At 30.8% G+C, this 21,393-nt stretch overlaps 2 protein-coding genes across 2 annotated transcripts; one reads left to right on the top strand and one right to left on the bottom strand.

The window, feature by feature from the left end:
• Positions 1–3,177: 3,177 nt before the first annotated feature.
• Positions 3,178–9,525, bottom strand: LOC108598295. The gene is made up of 3 exons (XM_033293875.1): positions 9,162–9,525; positions 5,226–5,428; positions 3,178–3,977 (listed from the first exon to the last, which is right to left on the bottom strand). The coding sequence occupies exons 1-3, from the start codon at positions 9,367–9,369 to the stop codon at positions 3,789–3,791; spliced, it is 600 nt and encodes a 199-aa protein (XP_033149766.1). The 5' UTR covers positions 9,370–9,525; the 3' UTR covers positions 3,178–3,788.
• An 8,750-nt stretch (positions 9,526–18,275) lies between these two features.
• LOC108598112 (probable cytochrome P450 312a1) lies at positions 18,276–21,053 on the top strand (the record flags this gene model as incomplete). Its single annotated transcript, XM_017984729.2, is given in 4 exon segments — positions 18,276–18,877; positions 20,093–20,603; positions 20,605–20,650; positions 20,710–21,053. Coding segments are annotated over 4 exon segments (1,503 nt in total), but the record flags the coding sequence as incomplete, so codon positions are not given.
• Between the last annotated feature and the right edge of the window lie 340 nt (positions 21,054–21,393).

Here is a 21,393-nt window from a genome sequence, read left to right as displayed (position 1 = left end):
GGCTTGAGTTTGTGGTAACTGATCAATGCTTACAGTTAGTTAGACAATTGAGAGACCATTAATAGACCAGAGAATTAGTGGCGCCCGGTGCAGTTGAATTGCTCGATCAAGCACGTACAACATTCAATCAACTTGGCTCTGAGCCGCTTGAACGGGTTATGCAAGAAGCCGCCAGCAGTTAACACTTGAATTCAAGCCAACAATTACCGACTTGGCTTACATTTTCCATACAGTCTTTTTTTTTTTTTTGCTTTACAGTTTGCCGTTGTCTCATTTTCAATTTGCAGCAGCGAAAGGCGTTTGTTTGTTTATTTTTCTTTTTGCGCCGCGCCGCGTAATTTTCATGTTTTTCCAGTTGATGTTGTTGCCGGAGACTCGGATTCGAGTGGTTAACGGCTCACGCTAGAGCATTTGCTTTTCATTTTGGGCCACGCCAGAGCCAATGCGGAAATATCCAAGACGAAAAACTGACAAATTCATAGAAGTTTGAGCCTCAAACACTGTCGTAAGTCCAATGTTACGAGACTGCACTTGCCACACAGACAATCGAATGATTGCACAACCAAACTGTCAAACATGCAATAAAATTATAGCAAAAGCTAGAAATGATAGTAAGCCAAGCAACACCGACGCTGCTCATTACTTAACTAACTGATTAGTGATTAGTTTTTTTTATAACGCGTGTAAATAATCTATAAAATTTAGAAAACAAGTTTATTAAAATAAAGCGCTTCATTATTATACATTGTAGGCTCTGCTAGTAGCAAAGCCATAAACAGGCTCAAATTTTAATAGAAAATGAGAACTTTACCTATCAATTATAATTATCTCCATTAATAATACTAAGCACATCAACATAAAATAAAAACAGTATTAATAAAACTAATTAAATATTTAAAAAATATAAAGCAATTTATAGCTTAAGAATAATTTAATATTCTGCTTATAGTTCTGCTTTATATACTAAAGTCATAAAAATGTTCTAGTTTTAATAAGAAAAAGATTGTTTATATTCAAAAATATTAAAATAAAAATCAATTAATAAAAGTGTAATAGAAAAAAAATAAATTTAATATTTTAAAAGAATTACAAGTAATTTTTTTATTTAGAAATTGAGACCAACCAGCCACAAATTTTAATAAGAAAAATAATTTCGATTAATTGTTTGTAGAAATAAATATTAATAATAATAATAATAATATTTATTTATATATATTTATTTCTATAAACAATTAATACATTTATAATAAATACATTTCTAATCAAATTAAAGTTTCAGAATCAATTTTCCATTATTAAGCCACCAACTAATCTCTTAGTTAGTGTATTTATAAACAAAAGTCTATGCCACCATTTGGAGTAGCCCGTTCAATGAAAGTGCAGCGGGTCCACCACTTTGGGTACGCAACAAGCGTAACAACTGGCAAACTGACCCAATTCCATTGATATTACAAATTGTTTTTATTTTTATTTTTTATTGTATTTGTTAAGCGAGCCAAACCAATGCAGCTTGAAGCGTAATTTCATGATTGTTTTTATATTTTTTGGTGCTTTTTGCAATCCCAAGCGTAACTCTCTTGCCAAATTGAACGTGTTTTGGGTTGACATGTTAATTAGTTGCATGCATAACTATTATTAAAAATAAAAACAAAGAAGTCGCTGACTGATTTATGGCCTAGAATAATTGTTTAGCAAATTGTTTTGTTTACTCCGCTTGCGAGTTCATTGTTTAGCACATTTAATTAGCCGATGAATATTTCTGTCATATGCCGGGCAATTTCGCTCAAAACTCTGCTTAGTTTGGTGTGCAAGTGTCGAGCGAGTCCAGAATGCGCAATGAACACCAATCGAACCAAAACAAATGACGCGCTTTATTGTTGCTTAAGGTGTGCAATGTCAGCGACGATCCATTTGCATTTAAATGACAAATATATTCGTAATGTGTGTGGCATATTTTTAGCGCAGCACCCGAAAGTAGGCAGCGATTTATTTCGCATAGATTATTTGTGTATAGATAGGCAAAGGTTAAGCAAAGGCGAAGAAGAGCTGCGCTTTAGAGATATAAACAAAATGCATTGGCATTGGAACAGGTTTTAAAATAGCAACAACTTAAGCATATAATTGACAGAACCCACCCTGCTTACATATTCAGCGTCAGGCATGCACTCAGGCTATAGAAATTCAACATTGAACCCTAAGCGGGCAATAACATTACGCAATGCACACGCTTTGATTTGGAATAGAATGGATTGGATTTGTAAGAATAAAGTATCAATTTATGTTGTCTATATGCCTATTAGCTAACTGCTTAGTAACTGTAATTATTGCTAATTATATTACTTCTGTTCTAAGCTTGAACTAATAATTATATGCAAATTATTAAAATAATTGCAAGAATAATTAAATCTAGATCAAGTTGCTACAAAGCTAAGCAGCTGAAAAATAATACAAAAATAGAATTGGAATTCTTTGCAGTTATTAAAAATAATTAAAATATTTGTAAATTTTTTTAAATTGTCTTTATCAATATTAAAATTATCAATAGCTATTTATGCCCACTAAAATATAATTTTAAGCCCACTATTATTTAATTAATTAATTAAGATCGTAATATATAAAAATATAAAACTCAAACGAATAGTGCATGAAAAAAATTATGAAAATAAAATTGTGTTCTCTTAAAAATAATACAAGCATTTTTATTTATTTGTATAATTTTTAAAAATCCCAAAACTATTTTAAAAAATTTTCTGATTATAATTGAATACAAATTGTATACTGTAAAAAAAAAATTTTTTTTTAAAACATTTAAACAATATTCAGATTATTTTTAATTATTTGAATAAGCATCAAATATCACAAACTATATTTTAAAAAATATTGCGGATTATAATTGACCTTACAGATTGAATATGTCAACAATAGTTGCAACACAGTCGTGTCAATTTGCATATAAATTTATAAATAAATAAATCTAAACTTCATAGAAAAAGTTAAGCGCAATTGTACGATCGTCCAGCTTTAAAAGAAATAAAGTTATAAAGTTACTGCATAAATAAATTAATTTAACTACAAAAGTTAATTACACAAACGTAAATCACTCGAATGATTTTAGTAAAATCAAAAGTGATAATTATTAAATTTTTTGCATTTATTTTAGCAACAATTTATAGCCATAAAAGCAACAATCAAGCGAGTCATAATTTTTGTTTACTTTCATTAACGCTCATTAGGGCGCAACCAAAGCTACAAAACGCGCTAAGTTGTAGGGCTCGAACGCCTTATAGGCAATTATTGGTAGTTAAAAAATTGGCAGTAGTTGTCTAATGACCTTCGACATTAGCTAAAAAGTTTAAACAATATACTTCCCTAACAATCAAATGCACTTAAAATGTAATTAAAATTTATTTTCCAAATGCGTTTCTCAACTGTGGCGAGCGCACAAATCGTGACAGGCAATGACTTGGCAAATATTGTTGTTATTATTAAAAGAAGAAGCAGCACATAGTCAAGCTGTATTTATTTACACAAAGCTTACAAACTATGAATTAAATATAAATTATGCATAATTTAGTTAAATAGACTAGCCACACTTACTTAGACATACTTAAGCCTACAAAATTACAAATTGTCACATCAGTCAGTTGAAAAAAAAACAAACAAAAGGCCTAGAGCTGTGTGAGTCTATAACTATATAGTAGTGTATACAGCTGTTCACGTAACGTTGAGTTGAGAGTAGGTAGAACTAATACGAGTACTTAAAGTCTAGGCATGGATCACAATTGCGTTTAAACACGCACTTTGTAGCTCAGTTTCATGAGCTTTTTAGAGCTAATGGGGCAATTTGGCCAGAGATTTGCACAGCCCATGGGTCCGCTAAGATTATCGCTCGTATGCCGCATCAGTTCACCCATATGAGCAGCAAAATACCATTTACTAGGCGGTATATTCATCATCCAAGGCATTGTAGGTGATCTACAAAAAATACCAAAAAAAAAAGTTAATTCCGTTTTATTATTTATTAGTTGAGCTGGCTTAAATCGTGCACAATGCTATATTCTATTTAGTCTCAGCTATCAATTTTTGAAAACACTTTTTTAATGACGATGCTGCTGCGTTCGGTTCACCTTCGTCTCAAGTGCGAGGTTACAAAAACTACGCGCGTTGTTTGTCAAGCGCGTGTATTGTTGGCAGCTTTGAGAGCTTAATGTGAGGTAGGTTAAGCAAGCTGTAACTACTCAACTGATGAGTTCATAGGTTCAAGCCTAACACAGCTGTTGGCTTGGAAAGTATTAACAAAGCTTAGCTTTGCAAATTTAAACTGTAATGTTCAAAACAAATAACAATTTGTTTTGTTTATGTCCATTTTGTTATACAACATTTAGTTTTATTAACTGTTTATGTCTATTTTGTTTCAATACTTTTTAATTTTATCTTATGCAACATTTGGTTGGCACATTTTCCGATCAATAAAGTCGTAGAATACACAAGTCAAGTCAAGTTAATATTAATAGATTTTTTTTTGTAAGAAAACATTAAATTTAAGACTAGTTGTGCCAAAGAGCTTGAACAGCTACTTGATGAAGTTCAAATTGAAAGTTTACTTTATTTATTAAGTCAATCCATAAACATTTTTCTAATCAATTCGCTCATTTTGCATACTAGTGATAAATTTTAAAATTTTATTTGTTCTTTATGCTCTACATACAGTGAATATTCTACTCAAGCAAACAATTAAAAATTTATTTATAGAAAAAAAATTAAAGATCGAAGTAAAATATACTTTTTTCTAGATCAGAATAAAAATTATGATATTTTTAAATTTTTTTATTTTTATAATTTTTTCTTTATTTTGTTTTGTTTAATACTTTCCACTGCTTTAAAATTATGTTATATTAATATGTTATATTTAATTTTTTTATTATTGTAATTTTTTTTTTTTTTTTTAATTTTGTTTAATAATTTTCACTGCTTTACTACTTTAAAATTATGTTTTTTAATTTTTTATTATTATAATTGTTTCTCATTTTATTTTTAAGTTGGTTAATTATTGTTCACTGCTTTACTTGAGAAATGCACTATGAGCAATGGATCCTAAACTAAGCTTATAATATTTATTTTTTGTCAGTCTGTGTCTTACTATATGTCAGAGAATTGTAGCAAAAATACTTCTTACGCCTTTAAGTTTTCAGTTTCAGGTTTAATTTTTTGGTTTTTTCTACCTTTATGAGCCTGAGCAGCTCACGCTCCTTTTCGCTTAGCTGATACTCTGGCTTGGCCGCCAGCTCACACAACATTTTGGGCAAGCAGGACTCCTTGATGGTGTCTGTAAGCTGTGGCTTTGTCTTCAGATTGGCGCCAGTTACAACGCTGCTGCTCATGGGCTTCAAAGCTGCTGCTGCGGCGCTAAACTCATCAAAATCGTGTTCTAAAATGTTCAAGTTTAGTTGTTAGCTAATTAAATTGCTTAATTATTATAAATTGACGTATGGATTGCAGTTGATTTTTGAACATTCTCTTAAGCTATTTGCACAGTCAACGAACGTTATTTTTAATCAAGCTTTGCCAGCTGCTTAACAAAACTCAAGGTCAACTCAAGAGTTATCGAGAAACGCTGTCGAAATTGTCGAAAATTATGCGCTGTGTATTTATTTTTATATATAATATATAAGCAGGTTTTGCCTGCATTGCCAAAAATGCGGTTTTATATCAATTGACAGGCTGTATAAATATTTCAACAACAACAAAAAATTATTTATATATATATGTGAAAAATATGCTGCTTTCTATAAAAGGGACAGCTCAAGATTTAATTTGCATAATTATTTTTAGCATACAAAAGCTTTTACAAAACTAATTTAATGCGTAAAAAACAAAATTTATATATAAAAACAAACAGTTCATAGTTATTTTTAGCAACAAAAGCTGAAAATACATTTTTACTATTGCTAACAAAAATAGTTCCGAACATTTAGGCTTAACTTCCGCTCATAAAAATTATAATTTTAAGAATTTGCTTTATATTTTTTATTTTATTACTTAAACAGTTAAAATATAATGTGCTATGCAAATGGCAGTTTAAAAATAAATAACACGCAGCAATAAATTTTTAACTTAATGTTGGCACACGCTTGACTGCTTAACCAAACTAACTCCCCACCCCCTAAGCCACCCAACTCACCCAACAAGGTCATGTCAGCGGCAAACGTGCGTTGAACTTTTATTTTAGTTGCTCATAAATAAACGCAAATATTTGCTTAGTCATTGATTTAGGTGTTTGTTTCTATTAATTATGGTAGTAAATAAATATTAAAGTCTGAAACAACTGACAGTTATAAGTTTTATAAGAATTTAGCACCTGTAGCATGCGGAAAAGAATCAAATTGAAGTTTTAAGTGGCTGTGGGTACTACACACAGCTTATTAGCGGTTTTTAATTAATGGCTTTATAAATAATTAATATTAAGAAAGCCACTCGGCCGTAAATAAGCTGAGCCAGCAGCTGCTGCCACAAGAATAAACAATGTGAAAATAAAACAGATGCCGTTGTGAAAATTGCGAGTCGAAAAATTAATAAAGCTGCGCTACATTATTTAATATTTAATTACATAAACTTGTTGTTGCATTTAATAGTTAAAAGTGTTGTATTAAAATTTATATTTTAAGTAAATAAATTAAATTCTTACAAAATTTTAAAATAAAATAAAATAAATTGTAACAGCTGTGGGCATAAATGTTGCTAAAAAAAATTTTTATTTTAAATATATGACAATAAAATTGCAACTTCTTTTAGTATTTTAAAAAAAACTTTAGCTTTAAAATGAAATTTGATATATGAAACGAATAAAATTGCATTAAACACGTTTTGTGATATAAAAATCAGGAAAAGCAAAATTTAAAAACAATTTTTTTGCAATTTAGATAAAATAAAAATCAAGTTAATCAACATCAGTGTTAATAAAGCGTAAATTTATTAAATGGCAGCTTGATTTTAATGCTCATCAGGTGTTCTCGATTAAGCAGTAAAGATAAATGAAATTAAAATGCAAGCGTTGCAGTGCGAGCTTAAAACTTGGCCAAGAAAACACAACGTGAAGTTCGACCCAAAACGCTGTCAGCTGCCAAAACGTGCGATGTCAGTGAATGGAAAAGTTTCTAGCCCCAAAAGCCAGTGATCAGCTAATATGCATATATGTCTTTATATGTGTGTGTGTGTGTGTCTTGGCCATTTACACTAGTTATGATGTAAGAAACATGGCACAGAATCGAAGTTGAATTCAGGGCACTCTCGATTTCCGTTAAAGCGCTAGAAACCGGCGCTAAAGCTAAAGCTCTGATATCATTTAATGAAGAACCGGTCGTAGCAGCGACTCAAAAGGTTGAACATATTAGATCGCTAGACAGAATAGAAATAAATAAACCAATTGCTGTTTTCTTTGCAACTTCCTGTTCTAGTCGCATGCAAAGTCGTTTAACTTTGGCTAATAAAAGAAACTCGCTGTGAACTGTGACTGAGAAAGTTGCGCTGACATTTTCCATAAATAAACAGCAATAAATTTGCAAAAGCTAAAACTTGTCGCTTGCTATGTTTACCGATTTTATTACGTGAATTGTGTATTTGCCTAACATTTTTCCTCACTTTCACCACAGACAACAAAGCCCAGAGACGCTAAAAGGCAAAGCCCATAACTAGTTTATGCTAATCTAACTCTTAACTTGGCATGCACTATAATTTGATTGATTGCACTTGTTCAACTGACCGCTGATCTTTTTGTAAGCGACTTGCACTTTGACTTTCGATTGATTCAATTAACATTTTATTATCATTGAGCTCGGTGCCCCCTTTTTTTTTTGCTATTGCATAATTCAAAACTTGTATATAGTTATTCATAAGCATAAAAGTCAACCTTATATCACTTTCTTATTTGTGTGTGGCTCTATTAAAAATGCAAATGCGTTTGTTTATTGGAAAGTGGTTTCAATTGGAATTTCGTAGCTTTTATGTTCAAAAGCCAAGCGCGTTGGCGTTCGAGCGTTTCGTGTGCGCTTGAGTATTGAATAATATTTTTTGGAGAGCATATTCGTATTTATTACATGATTTTTTAAAGGTAAACAATAACATTGCAGTTGAAATTTAGCTGCAGTTAAATTAGATTAAAGTCGAAAAAAAGATTTGCGTATATGCTCCCGAATATATATGTACATGTTAAATGTATATTCCCTGTGCTCCTTGACTGATGTAGCGCATTATTTTTATTGCAATTTTGTATTTTGCTTTTCTTTTCAAGAATTTTGTATATAATTAATTAATTAATTATGTGCCTTAACTTCAAAAATTATTTATATTAAAGTCTTTATGCTCACGAAAGAAACTTTTTGGAAGATTTCGGAATTTATTGCATTATTTTTAATTCAGGCGAAATTAATTATGTTAAATTTTATAAAATAAATTGGATTGAATTTCTTATATGAAAATTAGTTATATTAAAGTCTTTATTCGTAAGAAACTTTTTGATAGATTTTTTAATTTTTTTCATTATTTTGAAATGTAAATATAAATATTATAATTGAATTTGTGCTGCACTTGAAAATCGAAAGACTTTAGTACGTTATTTCTCAAGAAAGAAACTAACAATTTAATTATATTAAAGTTGCAAAATTTTTATTTTATTCCCAGATACTTTATGTTAAAGACTTTAAACTCAAATCACATGTTGTGGGCATTAAACATTTTAATGACACTGAAGTGGAAAATTTTCAGTTAAGTTTGAAAAGCATTTTTAAGCAATTTGCAATGTGTGTTAAAGTTGTTAATAGAATAGCCAAAAAAAAAAAAAACACTAAACTTGTCTAGACTGTTGCATAATTAAAATTCGTCAAGTGATGTGTGTGTTGGAACATAAAATAAACGTGTGACATTAATAAATTAAACAAATATTTCTACTCTCGGAACAACAAAATCCATTTACAAATCGAAATTGACCTTGATGCGACCAAACAAAGCGAAGAAGAAGATAAATTGTAAGCAAGCCATAAATAAAAAAAAAAAAAGTGAGCAAAGCTATTTTGCAATGCGTTGCGTTAAACAAATATTTAAAACAATGCAAGAGTCAAAGAGTGTACAAATCAAATGCAATGTAAATGTGTGGAAATGTCACTCACCTTCGCCTATATCGATTTCGGCATTCTTTTGCTGAAACTTGCCGGACGCGGGTCCAGTTGGCGCCCCAGCCGCTCTGGCTTGAGCTCCAGCGTCGCTCGACTCGGTTTTGATGCCGCGCACGCTGTAGCCGCCAAAGAGATCGCCGAGCAGCAGCAGCGAGACGACGCCAAAGATCATGAGACGACAGCGCCAAGCGGTATCCATCATCAGTCTTGTTTATATATTTTATATTATTTAATTTAAGCACTTGACACTTGTATGAAAAATATTTTTTGTTTTTTGACAGCACACACAAAAATGAAAGTTGGGAAAACGAAAGTCACAGGCCTGAATCTTTTTTTTTTTTATGTTTTACTTGTAGCCGTAAAACGTTTTTTAAATTAAATGCTAGCTAGCTCGAACGGTAGCAATTAAATTTGGCATTCAAGCAGCTATAACTGTAAACACACACACAGACACACACACACGGGTATTTTTAAAATAATAATATATACTTGTTAACAATTAAAGGCGCTGCCGAGCGTCGAACGCGTCCAACTCGTTAGCGGCTCGTAACTGAACTGAAGCGACAAATGCAAAGTCAAGCTGAGAGCTCAGCTCAAGCAACAGCTGATCGCAGAGCGAGAGCGAGCGCATACTTTTAGCGCTCACTGTTGCGTCTGTTAATTAACTTGCTAGCAGATCAGCAAGAGCATCAATATAATAAAGCGCCACGCTGTATTATGTATGCTGAAATTTAATATTCAACACTACGCGATTACAACATAGTCTATGTAAATTTTTACGTTATATGTTAGCTTTAAGGTAGAGCTTTAATTTCGGATATGCGAATTCAATTAACTAAGCAGGCGAATGCCCGCAGTTGACCGAATTTAGTTTCCATACAAAATCAATCGCACAGTGGTGCGTAGTCTAAACATAAAAGCATGTCACAGAAATTTCGGATAGCTATTCAATCAATGGCATTGTCATAAGCATAAACAAAATGTTACAATAAAATATTAAACAATAGATATTATTAGTAAATATTAGAAATATTTTTATAATAAAGAACAGAAATGCTAAGAAAATATTTGAAATATTTTTATAATAAAGAACAAAGAAATGCTGAAAGCAAATATTTAGAAATATTTTTTTAATAAACTCAGGCTTTGCCTTTAGAGTTAGCTTAAATAATATTTCTCTAATAACAAAAAATTAGGAATTCGAAAAATTTTTATAAAATAAACATACAGCTTTGATTAGAACAGTAGCTAACATTAATATAAAATTATGATAAAAATAATATTAAACGAAAATATTAAAAATATTTTTTAAATAATAATTCTATAATAAATTTGAGTTAGCTAAGGCAATTGCCTTAAGCTTTTAGTGACTTTTAGTTACAACTTATAATTTAATAGTTGCAGTTTTTAATAAAATATTTGCAATTTATTAGCTTTTACTAGCAATAAAGCAGGAGCTACATTCATAATCTTGTTTAAATATAAAATCAATTAAAATATATTAATATGCTTAGGATTTGAATAATATAAGACATACAAATACATAAAAGTTATACTATGTTGCTGTGAAATAAAAGGAATTTCCGTATAATGCTAAGCTTTCGGATTTTAATGTTTATATAATCACTATAACTATGAAATAATACTTTAAATTTAAAATTTAAAATATTTTTTTGTAATTTTTTTCTTTTATCGTCGACTGGTCATAGTTGACATTAAATAAATAAATGAAATTAAATGCTTAACGTTCTTAGAAAGAAGAGAAAATATTTAAAGTAATTCAATTAGTTTTTGTGCCTACAGTAATCAGTTTATATTCTTAATATTTGCTTACTATAAAATTTTTGTTTACGATTTATCTATGTTACTTTAAATGAATGCAATTAAATGAATGAATTATTTTAATTTGTTTTTACAATTACATTTGTTGCGTATTTTTAGTAAAAAGTATAGATCGTAATTTTAATTTACTTTTGCACAAATTAATTTTGTAGATTACACATTTTAGTCTTTACAATCGTAAAAACAACTCTTTAATATTATACAAAACATTTCTAACGAGCCTTTGAAAGAATCTCGAGAAACAATGCGTTGAAACATGTGAATTCAAACTGGCATAGTAGTACTCAATTTTAAAATATTTACTTAAATGCCAAGAAATTCTGGCATTGGAGCAGCTGCAAATTCGAACGCCTATCAGGGCAGGTAAAAGGTCAATGCGCGTATGTTAGCAAATTTATGATTGCGCATACGCAACTTACCTGCGGCAAAGTCGCTCAACGAGTAAAAAACCAGTCTGACCCTGCCCGAGCGACTGAGCGACTGGTTGAGTGACGAGATTGCAATTGCCCAAGAACAAGAAGCTAATAGAACTTTATAAAACCACAACCGAGACTGTTGGCAGATTAGGGCAACAAGAAGAAGATAGAGCTTGTCGACATTGACCGAGCATTAACAGCATGCCGCCCAAAAGTAGGCAATGCTTTGCTAACAGCAACAAGAGCAATTGCAGACTGAGACGCTAACGGTAGTTAAAGAGAAACTTGCACATGCAGTGAAACTTGCCACTTATTGTGGCTTATTTGCTTTGGCTCTCGCCTTCAAATGTTGCCAATGTGGCATCATTTGTATATAATTTTCATTATTTGTTTTACATTTACAGGTAATGGAATTGCTAGCTAAATTGATTTTTAACAAACATTTTAAATGACTGAGCAAGCTAAAAAGAAACACAGTGAGTGAAACAAAAGACAAAACAATCATTTAAAACATTTTCCACCGTCGAAGGTTACGGCCAAGTCTCGACGCGAAAAAAGCAACACCAACAAGTTAACAACAAAATTCATTGCTACTGCAAAGCAAGACCAAGCGCTAAGACTCGCAAGTTATAATTTAAATTATTATTTATATTAATCTTGAACATCCAGCAGCAAAAAGCCAGCTGATTACATTTTTTGCTTTGCCATGTGGTTTTAGCCGCTAATAGCTGCACTTTTGGCCAACATGCAGCAGCCGTTAACACATCGTTGGGAATTTGATCAAATGCCGTAATTGACACCGCAAGCGACAGCGTATCAAGATAAATATCAGCTGTGGCAATCGATTTAATAACAATGCCGCAAATATTTAATGCAAAGTTGGGAATGTGCGCAAATGAAGTTGGGGCAGATAAATACCCAGCAAATAAAACTTAATAGTTATATAAATAATATAAACATTTTACACATAGTTGTGTTTAATTAATTTTAGACTGTGCATAAATGAAGACATGCAGTCATATAGTGAATAAATAAAATAAATCCATTTAGCACTAATTTTATATATGTGCAATATTGTGCTAAAATTTATAAACATTACTTGCAACTAAATAGTTTTAAAATAAATCAATGCGAACTTCAATTCTTAGTCGTCTAAGCCAGACTGTTAATAATTCAACAAATAAGATATAAATAAAGTTTGAAAGCCACTAGAGTACAGCTTAAGAACCAAACGTTAAAATGCCATGGAAAAAAAAACTTAAAGGGGGCTTATTGAAAAGCTGCTATTAATGAATTTATTATTGTAATTTATTTACACAGCTATACAAAAAAATAGAGATTCTAACAGTATGTTAATAAATTATAAATAAATATTGCAAGTGCATAAAATAGCATGGGAATTCAATTTTGTTTTCAATTTATAATTCTAAAAATATGAATGTGTCTCAAAAAATATCTATTAATTTAAATATTAGATTCATAAGATGCCAGGCATTTATCTTGTTTAACAAAGCGATTTTAAAACAATAATAAATAATTATATAAATATATATATTAAATAACATATTGCAGAATAGCAAAGAAATTTTTAAAAATTAATAAGTTTAAAAAAATTTTGTATGCTTTAATAATAAATAATAAGTGCCGTCTTTAGTTGCTAGAATTTAAAAAGGAATTATAATTATATATAAAATATAAAATTTTAATAGAGGATATAGGAAAGAATTTTGCAAAAATGAAAATTAACTCATAATTTATATTCTTTATATTAATACAGCTCAAATATTTTGTTATCTTAAATACTAAATAAGTAAGTGCCGCATTAGATTGCTTACAAGCGAATTAAAAAAATAAAAATAATTACATTCACTTTAGCATTTTTTTTGCTTTGCAGATAGTAAAGAATTTTATAAAATGAAAATAAAATTCATAATTTATATTCTTTATACAGTTTAAATAATTTCTTTAATATAATTTTTAAATTAAAAAATAATAAATTCAAAAAATCAATTTAAGTATTCGATTTCAATTTCATTATATATTACATTTTATTTTAGAGAGCTAAATTTATAACTTAGAGAAATTATTATACATTTATAATGCAAGCATTAAATATGAATGCTAAAATGCTTGTAAAATATAAAAAGAAATTCTTTTCTTTAAACAATAATTGTCACAAACGATTGCTTTTTAAGCTAATTTCTTGGCTAATTTAATTAAAGCCAGCAATTAAAGGCGTGTATGCTATAAGTCCCTTGGCTTAAAATGCATTAGCTCAAGTCGTCAATTAAATTACATTACATGCAGTAAATGGAAAATGCGCCCCCCACCCCACCCAGGAAAACAAAGCGCTGCTGAGGCGGAAAATGCAAAACGGAAGCGCTGCCTGGCGGCTTTTTTGGCCGGGCCCAAACTCTTTGGCAAACACAAACCCCTAGGCGCCTATTTGCGTGCGTAGCTGTTAATTTATGCTAAACGCAACGCGCGTCTTTGCATTTAATTGTGAAATTAAATTTGATGCGATTAGTGTTGACACAAGCTGCGATTAGTAGTCGTGGTCGTCTTGTGTCTAACTTGAGGCTGGAAGCCGCATTTCCACTTCAGTTTCGATTAGCCAGAGCAGCGTCGTCGTCTATTTGGCAAATTATTGTTGGCATTGGCATATTTGGCTGCATTGGCATAAACAATAATTAAATGTAGCCAAATTAAATTTTATACACAAAGGCCAAAACACAATGTGACAGCTGCCAAAGTGTAGAAGTTCGGGAGCTCAAGGGTTCGGGTCAGAACTCACAAACTAGAAATGTCTGCATAATTATGCGGTGACTCTACATGTTGTTGTTGTGTGTTATTGTCTGCCTATAATGCGCAGTTTAATTACAGAGCTCTACATGCCCACACCGGAGACAGCAAACATAACAAGCAACAATTGCAATGCAAACTACAACGAAAACCACATGCTCTAAAAATGTAAGAAAATTGCTTAAGGCTTACATTAATGATATATGAAAATTAACACAAATTATTAGGTACAGTAGGCATTTCTTAAATATAATTAGGTAAAGTTGCCATAACAAACTAATTTAACATCAAAATATACATTAAAATAAATTGAAATTTATAAAAAAAACAACAACAAAAAAGTAAGCATTACTTTATAAGCAACTTATGTTATAAAAAATTAATTAAATAATGGTTTTGAGACTTACACCAAATTGCAGCTACAAAATATTTATAACATATTTTTGTATATTTTAGAATTTTAATAAGTTTGCGTAAACTTAAATAGAAATACAGTAAACATTGTATACAGGCAACATTTCATTGCATTAACAGTTCTCCAAGCAACTTTTTCTATTCCAAAAACCTAAATAGAGCAAAGGATCTGTTCGAATTTTTATATAAAACGATTTATTCGAATTTTTATTTATATTTAAGAATTAAGTTTAGTTGATGTTAAATTTTTACTACATAAGCCAATTTTTTGCTTCAACAATTATTATTTTTATTTATTTGATTTCTATTATATTTGTATTTAATTTTAAATACTTTCTTTATTTAATTAGATTCAATTAATATTTCAATTTATTTGATTTCTATCATATTTGCATTTACTTTTTAATACTTTCTTTATTTAATTAGATTTGCTTAGTTAGCACATATTTATTTATGCTAAGTTTTAATATTTAAATTAACGCAACACGCTATGTACTTTACAATTTACATTTTTTTGAATTATTACAGCTTAGTTGCTTATAAGCAATGACTACTGTACACAAGTTTGATTGTATAGCACACAAGCTGAATGTTAAATATTACAATAGGCAGCTCTCGACATCTTTGCATAAATTCAAATTAGTTTGGCATGCTTTCTCGATTTCCGCCCAACCAAGCAACCCACCACCCACCCAATCAACCAGCCAGCTAGTCAGCCAGCTCTCCTACTCCTGTTTGCCATTGTCTTGCCGCCGCCCACGCATCACTTTTAATTTTGCATTTTGAGACAATGTTCCTTGGCTGCTGTCACTTGCATAATTGTATCTATGCATCTGATTGTCCATGCATGTGTCTTTGTGTGTGTGTGTGTGTGCGTATTTGTGTTTATTGGCGTCTATTAGATAATGGAATTTATGTCAAACATTTGTACAGCCAGCACAGCACACAAGTGAAGTTTGGGCTTTAACCCAAGCAGCAATTTGCAGCAAATTAGCAACTGATATGAACTTAAATTTTAACATTTCATTTCATAATTAAAGCAGCCTGTGGCATTCAATTCATTTAGATTTTGTGTTTTTTCAACAGTTGCGCAAAAAAAATATTGACATTCAGGACTTTTTTATATATATTTATATTTACACTAATTAACACAAAAGTTACAGCGCGCAAGTGAACACGAATAATTGTAATTAATGCGCTTGTATCATTTGTATCTGGCTACAGTAGTGTACCAAATAATAAGCACACTCATATAAATTATTAAAATCACATATGTTGTTATAATATTATTTAAAGTCAATATTGACAGTCAAGTTTAAAAGAAAATTATTAAATTAAATTAAAAGAAAAATATATAAATAAATAATACTACGGAGCGCAATAATTATTAGTAAGCATTGCTTAAACAATTATTATAAAAATGACTCAAAATTCAAACGAAAATGTTTTAAATTAATAATTATTCAAAAAAAAAGACTATAAAATAATAAATTAAAGATTTTGAGAACATTATTAGCTCCTAGCTGCTTTTTGAATTGTCTATATTATTTTCTCCACCACTGTATGCAATGCATATGTGAGTTTGTTGATTCATAAATTTGTATGCTGAAAATAATATCTACCGGTCAGCCAAGCATACTTATACAATAATATATTATTATATACATATATATGTGCACTTCCTTGCATTTCATACAGTAAAATAAAAATTTATTTGCAGCTTGTTTGCTCTTTGTTTGCATTGTAAATGAAAAGTGTGGGCAAATTGTTATTTTTTTGCTTTAAATAATGAAAAGTGCAGATAAATGTCATAAATATGTGTTAAATTAAAATTATTATGACAGTCTGCGCTGCGATTTTATTAACAATCAAGTGGCTAAGCATAACAATTGTGACCCAGGTCAGTTCAAAATAATTTAAATAAGCTTAGCAGGCTTAAATTTGAATTTAAAGCAGCAACAATTGAGTTAATTTTATGCACATTTATAAGAAATTTAAATATAGAAATTCCGATTACTGTGTAAAGTACTTGCCAGTAATTTTATTTGCTGTAAATGCAATGACGTCAAATTGAAACCAAATATTAACTATAATTAAATATTTGGCAAATAATAAAACTGCCCAACTGGTTCAACCTGATTCTATGTAAGTGTGTGTGTGTGTGTCTACACTGCTAAAAATAAAACAATCTCAAAGCACTATGGGTGGTTCCGTCTGTGCGATTGTTGTTGTCAATTTTATTCGCTCGGGCTAAATTTGTATGCATTGCAGGCAGGCCCGACTCATCATCAATTTTATAATTTCGCAATAACAATATTGAACTGTTTATTTAAAGCAATTGTTTTTTGCACTCTCTACGCTGCATGGAGAACTGTTTCCCTAGCTAAAAAGCGTTGACACTAATAGTTTGGGGCATATTAGGGCATAATGAATGAGAAAACTAAGCTATAAAAATATTAGAAAATATTATTAAAATTATTTTTTGAACACACATAGTTTTTAAAATATTTAATATTTATAAGCTCTTAGTTTTTAATTTTGTAATAATTTGTAATAAATTTTTGACATTTAATTTGTTGAATGCTACGAAATATTCAAGGAAAAAATTAGAGCTGCACAATTTCAAATTTACATAAATTTTAAAAATATTTTATATTAATTTCTAAGCTTGTTATAAAATTTGTATATTTTTTTTTAAATTAAACTCTTTATTAAGCAAGTTTGTGCATTTGTTAATTAAAAAAAACTCATTTAATAAATGTTTTTGCTACTGAAAAATATTAAATGAAAAAATTAGAAATAACGATTTCAAATTTAAATAAAATTATTTATAAATATGCCATTACTATAAAAATTATTTTATATTGATTTGTTGTAAGCTTGTTATAAATTGGTATAATTTTTATATAATGCTTGTGCATTTGTTAATTTAAAAAATTCATTTAATAAATGTTTTTAACTTAAAATAAATTTATTTGTTAAAAATTAATCTGAACGATTTCAAATTTAAAAAATATTTTTTAAATATAGCAAAGGCTTTTAAAATATTTTATATTGATTTGTAAGCTTGTAATAAAATTGTTATAATTTTTTTTAAATGATATTTGACTCGTTATTAAACAAATTTGTGCATTTGTTTATAAAAAAAAGTGTTTTTGCTTTTAAACTATCAAACTCAACATTCTTATAGAGTATGCCCACCGTCTATAGCCTACGCACATAGCTCAAGTAATTCTAATTTTTTTACAATTTGTTTACACTTGATCATTTTGCCTGAGGTGGAATCAAAACAAAAGTAAATAAGAGAAGTAAAAAACAGATGAATTTTATTTGAGTACCGGGCTGTACTTAAGCACTGATGGATGTGAAAAAAAAGCGTCATTTGGATTTTTGCAGCCAAAGCGCAAAGCTTGAGCAATCGAAGTATAAACAAAACGTGGCTAATAACGCTAAATCTAAATCTAAAGTTCATTAGTGCAACAATATAGAGAATTTCACAACTTTTTAATGACAACAATTCATAATTAAGCGGCATTTATAAAGCAGCAGAGTGCGCAGCCTGAGACGCAGTTGAAATCGGTTGCAGCTTAAGGCGGTAACAAAAATGTGGAACTTAATTTTAATTTGTTTGCTGTGCTTGGCTTTAATTTTATATATACTATATGCCTATCAGTATCAGTCGCGCATTAATCGCTTAACCAGCAACTGGCCCGGGCCACCCTCTTGGCCTATTATTGGACATTTGCACATCTTTGCGAGGATTATTGGCCCCAGGCCATTCAAACGCGCCAGCGAGCTCATCAACTGCCATTTAAAGGATCATCGCGGCAAACTCTGGCTGGGCACCAAGCTCTATGTGCTCGACTGCAATCCGAAGGATATTCAAGCGCTCTGCTCTGCTCAGCAGCTGCTGCAAAAGACTTCGGACTATGGCGTCTTTAGGCATTGGCTGGGCGACGGGCTCTTCACCAGCAGCGTTCAGCAGTGGACGCATCGCCGCAAGATTATTACGCCAGCTTTCAACTACGCCATGATTAAACAATTTCTGCATGTCTTTCAAAAACAGTCGCGCATCTTGGTCGCCCGCTTGCAGTTGGTAGCGGGCACAGAGCAGTCTGTGGATTTTCTGCAATATATAAACTGCTTTACGCTCGATTCCATATGCGAAACAGCGCTGGGCACAACTGTTGAAGCACAGTCGGCGCAGAAGTCCGATTACTTGGCTGCGGTTAAGGAGTAAGTAGCTCACACTTATTTAAAGTAGTTGAGCAGCAATCGAAGCATTCGATGCTTGCAATTGACACATTTTAAGATGTTTATGAAGTTTAAGAGAGAATGTTAAGACTACATTATTATTACCCAAAAGACACTCACTTAGCAACTGAATTAGTGCATCTGAAGTTTAAGAATTATTTGTTGCCAAAATATGGTAGGAAAGTTCTCAGTCAATCGGTTGCAGTGAATATTTGAATAGTTGAATAATGGAAACGGTCCTAGGATTAGAATAACTTAGCAACTGGATTATTTGCATTAAAGGCTGCAAAATATGTAGAAAATTTTCAGTGACAAAGATAATTTATAAATATTTAGTTGCTTTTTTTAGTTTCTTATTTAAGTGAGTGCTCAGTTCATCGATTATCTCAGCGAAATCAAGATAGAAGCTATTTGAATAGTTTGAATTAAGTGGAATAGAACTAGAATTGCAATTCGAATATAATTGGAATTAACTAGAATATGTCTTTATCCATTGTACTACAAGCTATTTGAATGGCTTGAATTAACTGGATTATAATTAGAATTATAATTAGAATAGAATTTCAATTAACTAGAATATGTCCTGATCCATATTTGAATGGACTGAATTAACTGGAATAGTTATAATGGAATGTTATTATGCTATATTAGCATTATAATTAGTAGACCTCGGAATTTGCATATTTTTTATCTGATTGATGCCTATTCTATTCAATGAAATGAATTTCAAATTCTTTTCTAATTAATAATAATTAATAATTAAAATAGAAATTGAATTAACTAGAATATGTCATGATCCACAATTCTATAAGCTATTTGAATGGCCTGAATTAACTGGAATAGAATTATAATTAGAATAGAATAGGAATCGACAAGACTATGTTCTGATCCATATTTATTTATATATTAAGCTTTTTGAATGGCCTGAATTAAGTGGAATAGCACTAGAATTCGAATAGAATTTAAATTAACTTGATCCTGATCCATATTTCAATAATTTCAATCCACCATATGCTTGACATTGTAATAAATTTACTTTTTGCGCTTGTATATTAATTTTTACAGCGCGCACAATAATTATTTTAAAGTAATAAACAATTAAAAAGTATAGAAAAAGCTAAAAGGCAACTTAAACAAAAGTATTATTAAAGCTTAATTAAGCCTAGCTCTAATATAATTTATGCTCTACATCTACAGCATTATGCAGATTATAGACGCTCGTCTTAAGAACTTATTCTATATTCTATCGCTCTGAGTGGTATTCTATCGCTTTACGCGCTTGGCGGCACGTGAGCGGCAACTCATAAAAACGCTGCATGGATTTACTGAGCGCATTATAAAGCAGCGCATGGAGCAGCTCAAGGCGCAGCAGCTCAATGACAACAACAACTTGGACTCAGAGCAACGCACACAACGCAGCTGCTTGGACACTTTACTGCTGGCCAAGACGCCAGCGGGCGCAGCTTTGCAACTGCAGCACATACGCGAAGAACTGGACACAATTATATTTGGTGGCTTTGATTTGACAGCTGCAACTTTAAAGTTTTTTATGTACAACATGACGTTGCATATGCCACATCAGCAGCTTTGTCGTGAGGAAATTTGGCGCGTTTGTGGGCGTGATAAGCGCTCATCGATTACTATGGCGCACTTAGCTGAGCTGGAGTACTTGGAAATGTGCATTAAGGAGTCAATGCGTTTGTATCCATTCAGGTCCTATAACTGCCAGAAGAGCCACAGCTAACTGTAAAATTAGTAAGTCAGCTAAACACTTTGCTTAGTCTGCTCTATATTCAATTTATATATATTTTTAGATGACTTTTTCATACCTAAGAACTGCGATGTCATAATCTCACCCATGTACATGGGTCGCTGCAAGGAATTCTTTCCCGATCCGCTGCTCTTCAAGCCGGAGCGCTGGGAACGCAATGCTGAGCCCAAAATCGAAGCATCCACATTTATTCCCTTTATGACAGGACCACGCAGCTGTTTGGGCCAACGCTATGCCATGGTTATGATGAAAATGGTGCTTTGCCATTTGTTAAGAAACTTTTACTTTGAGCCTGTTGGTGAGCGGCAGGAAAAAATGCGTCTAATCTTTGTTATGACTCTACATACGAAAACTCCTTACTACTGTAAGATTAGAGCAACTGAATAGATCTCTTAGGCATTTTCTTAAATATATTTTAAGCTAGCTTAAGGCCCCATAGCTATAGCTGAAATAATTTGGCTCCGGATTACAATTTTATATTGTATTCGCAGCAATTATTAATAAATAAAATATTTTAAGTTATTTAACAAATCAAATATAACAAATTGCTTTCAATAAAAATTGTATAATATTGGAAACACTCATATTAATATTTTTGTTAATATTTGTTGTGCTGTTAATTTTAATGTTTGTTTTTAATTGCGCTTAAATTATTTGTGATAAATAAACGTAATGCTAATGAAGCTTAAATATTTGCAACGCTTAGAAATAATTTAAATGTTATGCA

This window comes from Drosophila busckii, chromosome 3L (genome assembly GCF_011750605.1).
Source record: "Drosophila busckii strain San Diego stock center, stock number 13000-0081.31 chromosome 3L, ASM1175060v1, whole genome shotgun sequence".
NCBI lineage: Eukaryota > Metazoa > Arthropoda > Insecta > Diptera > Drosophilidae > Drosophila > Drosophila busckii.
This window is presented reverse-complemented; position numbering and strand designations above follow the sequence as displayed.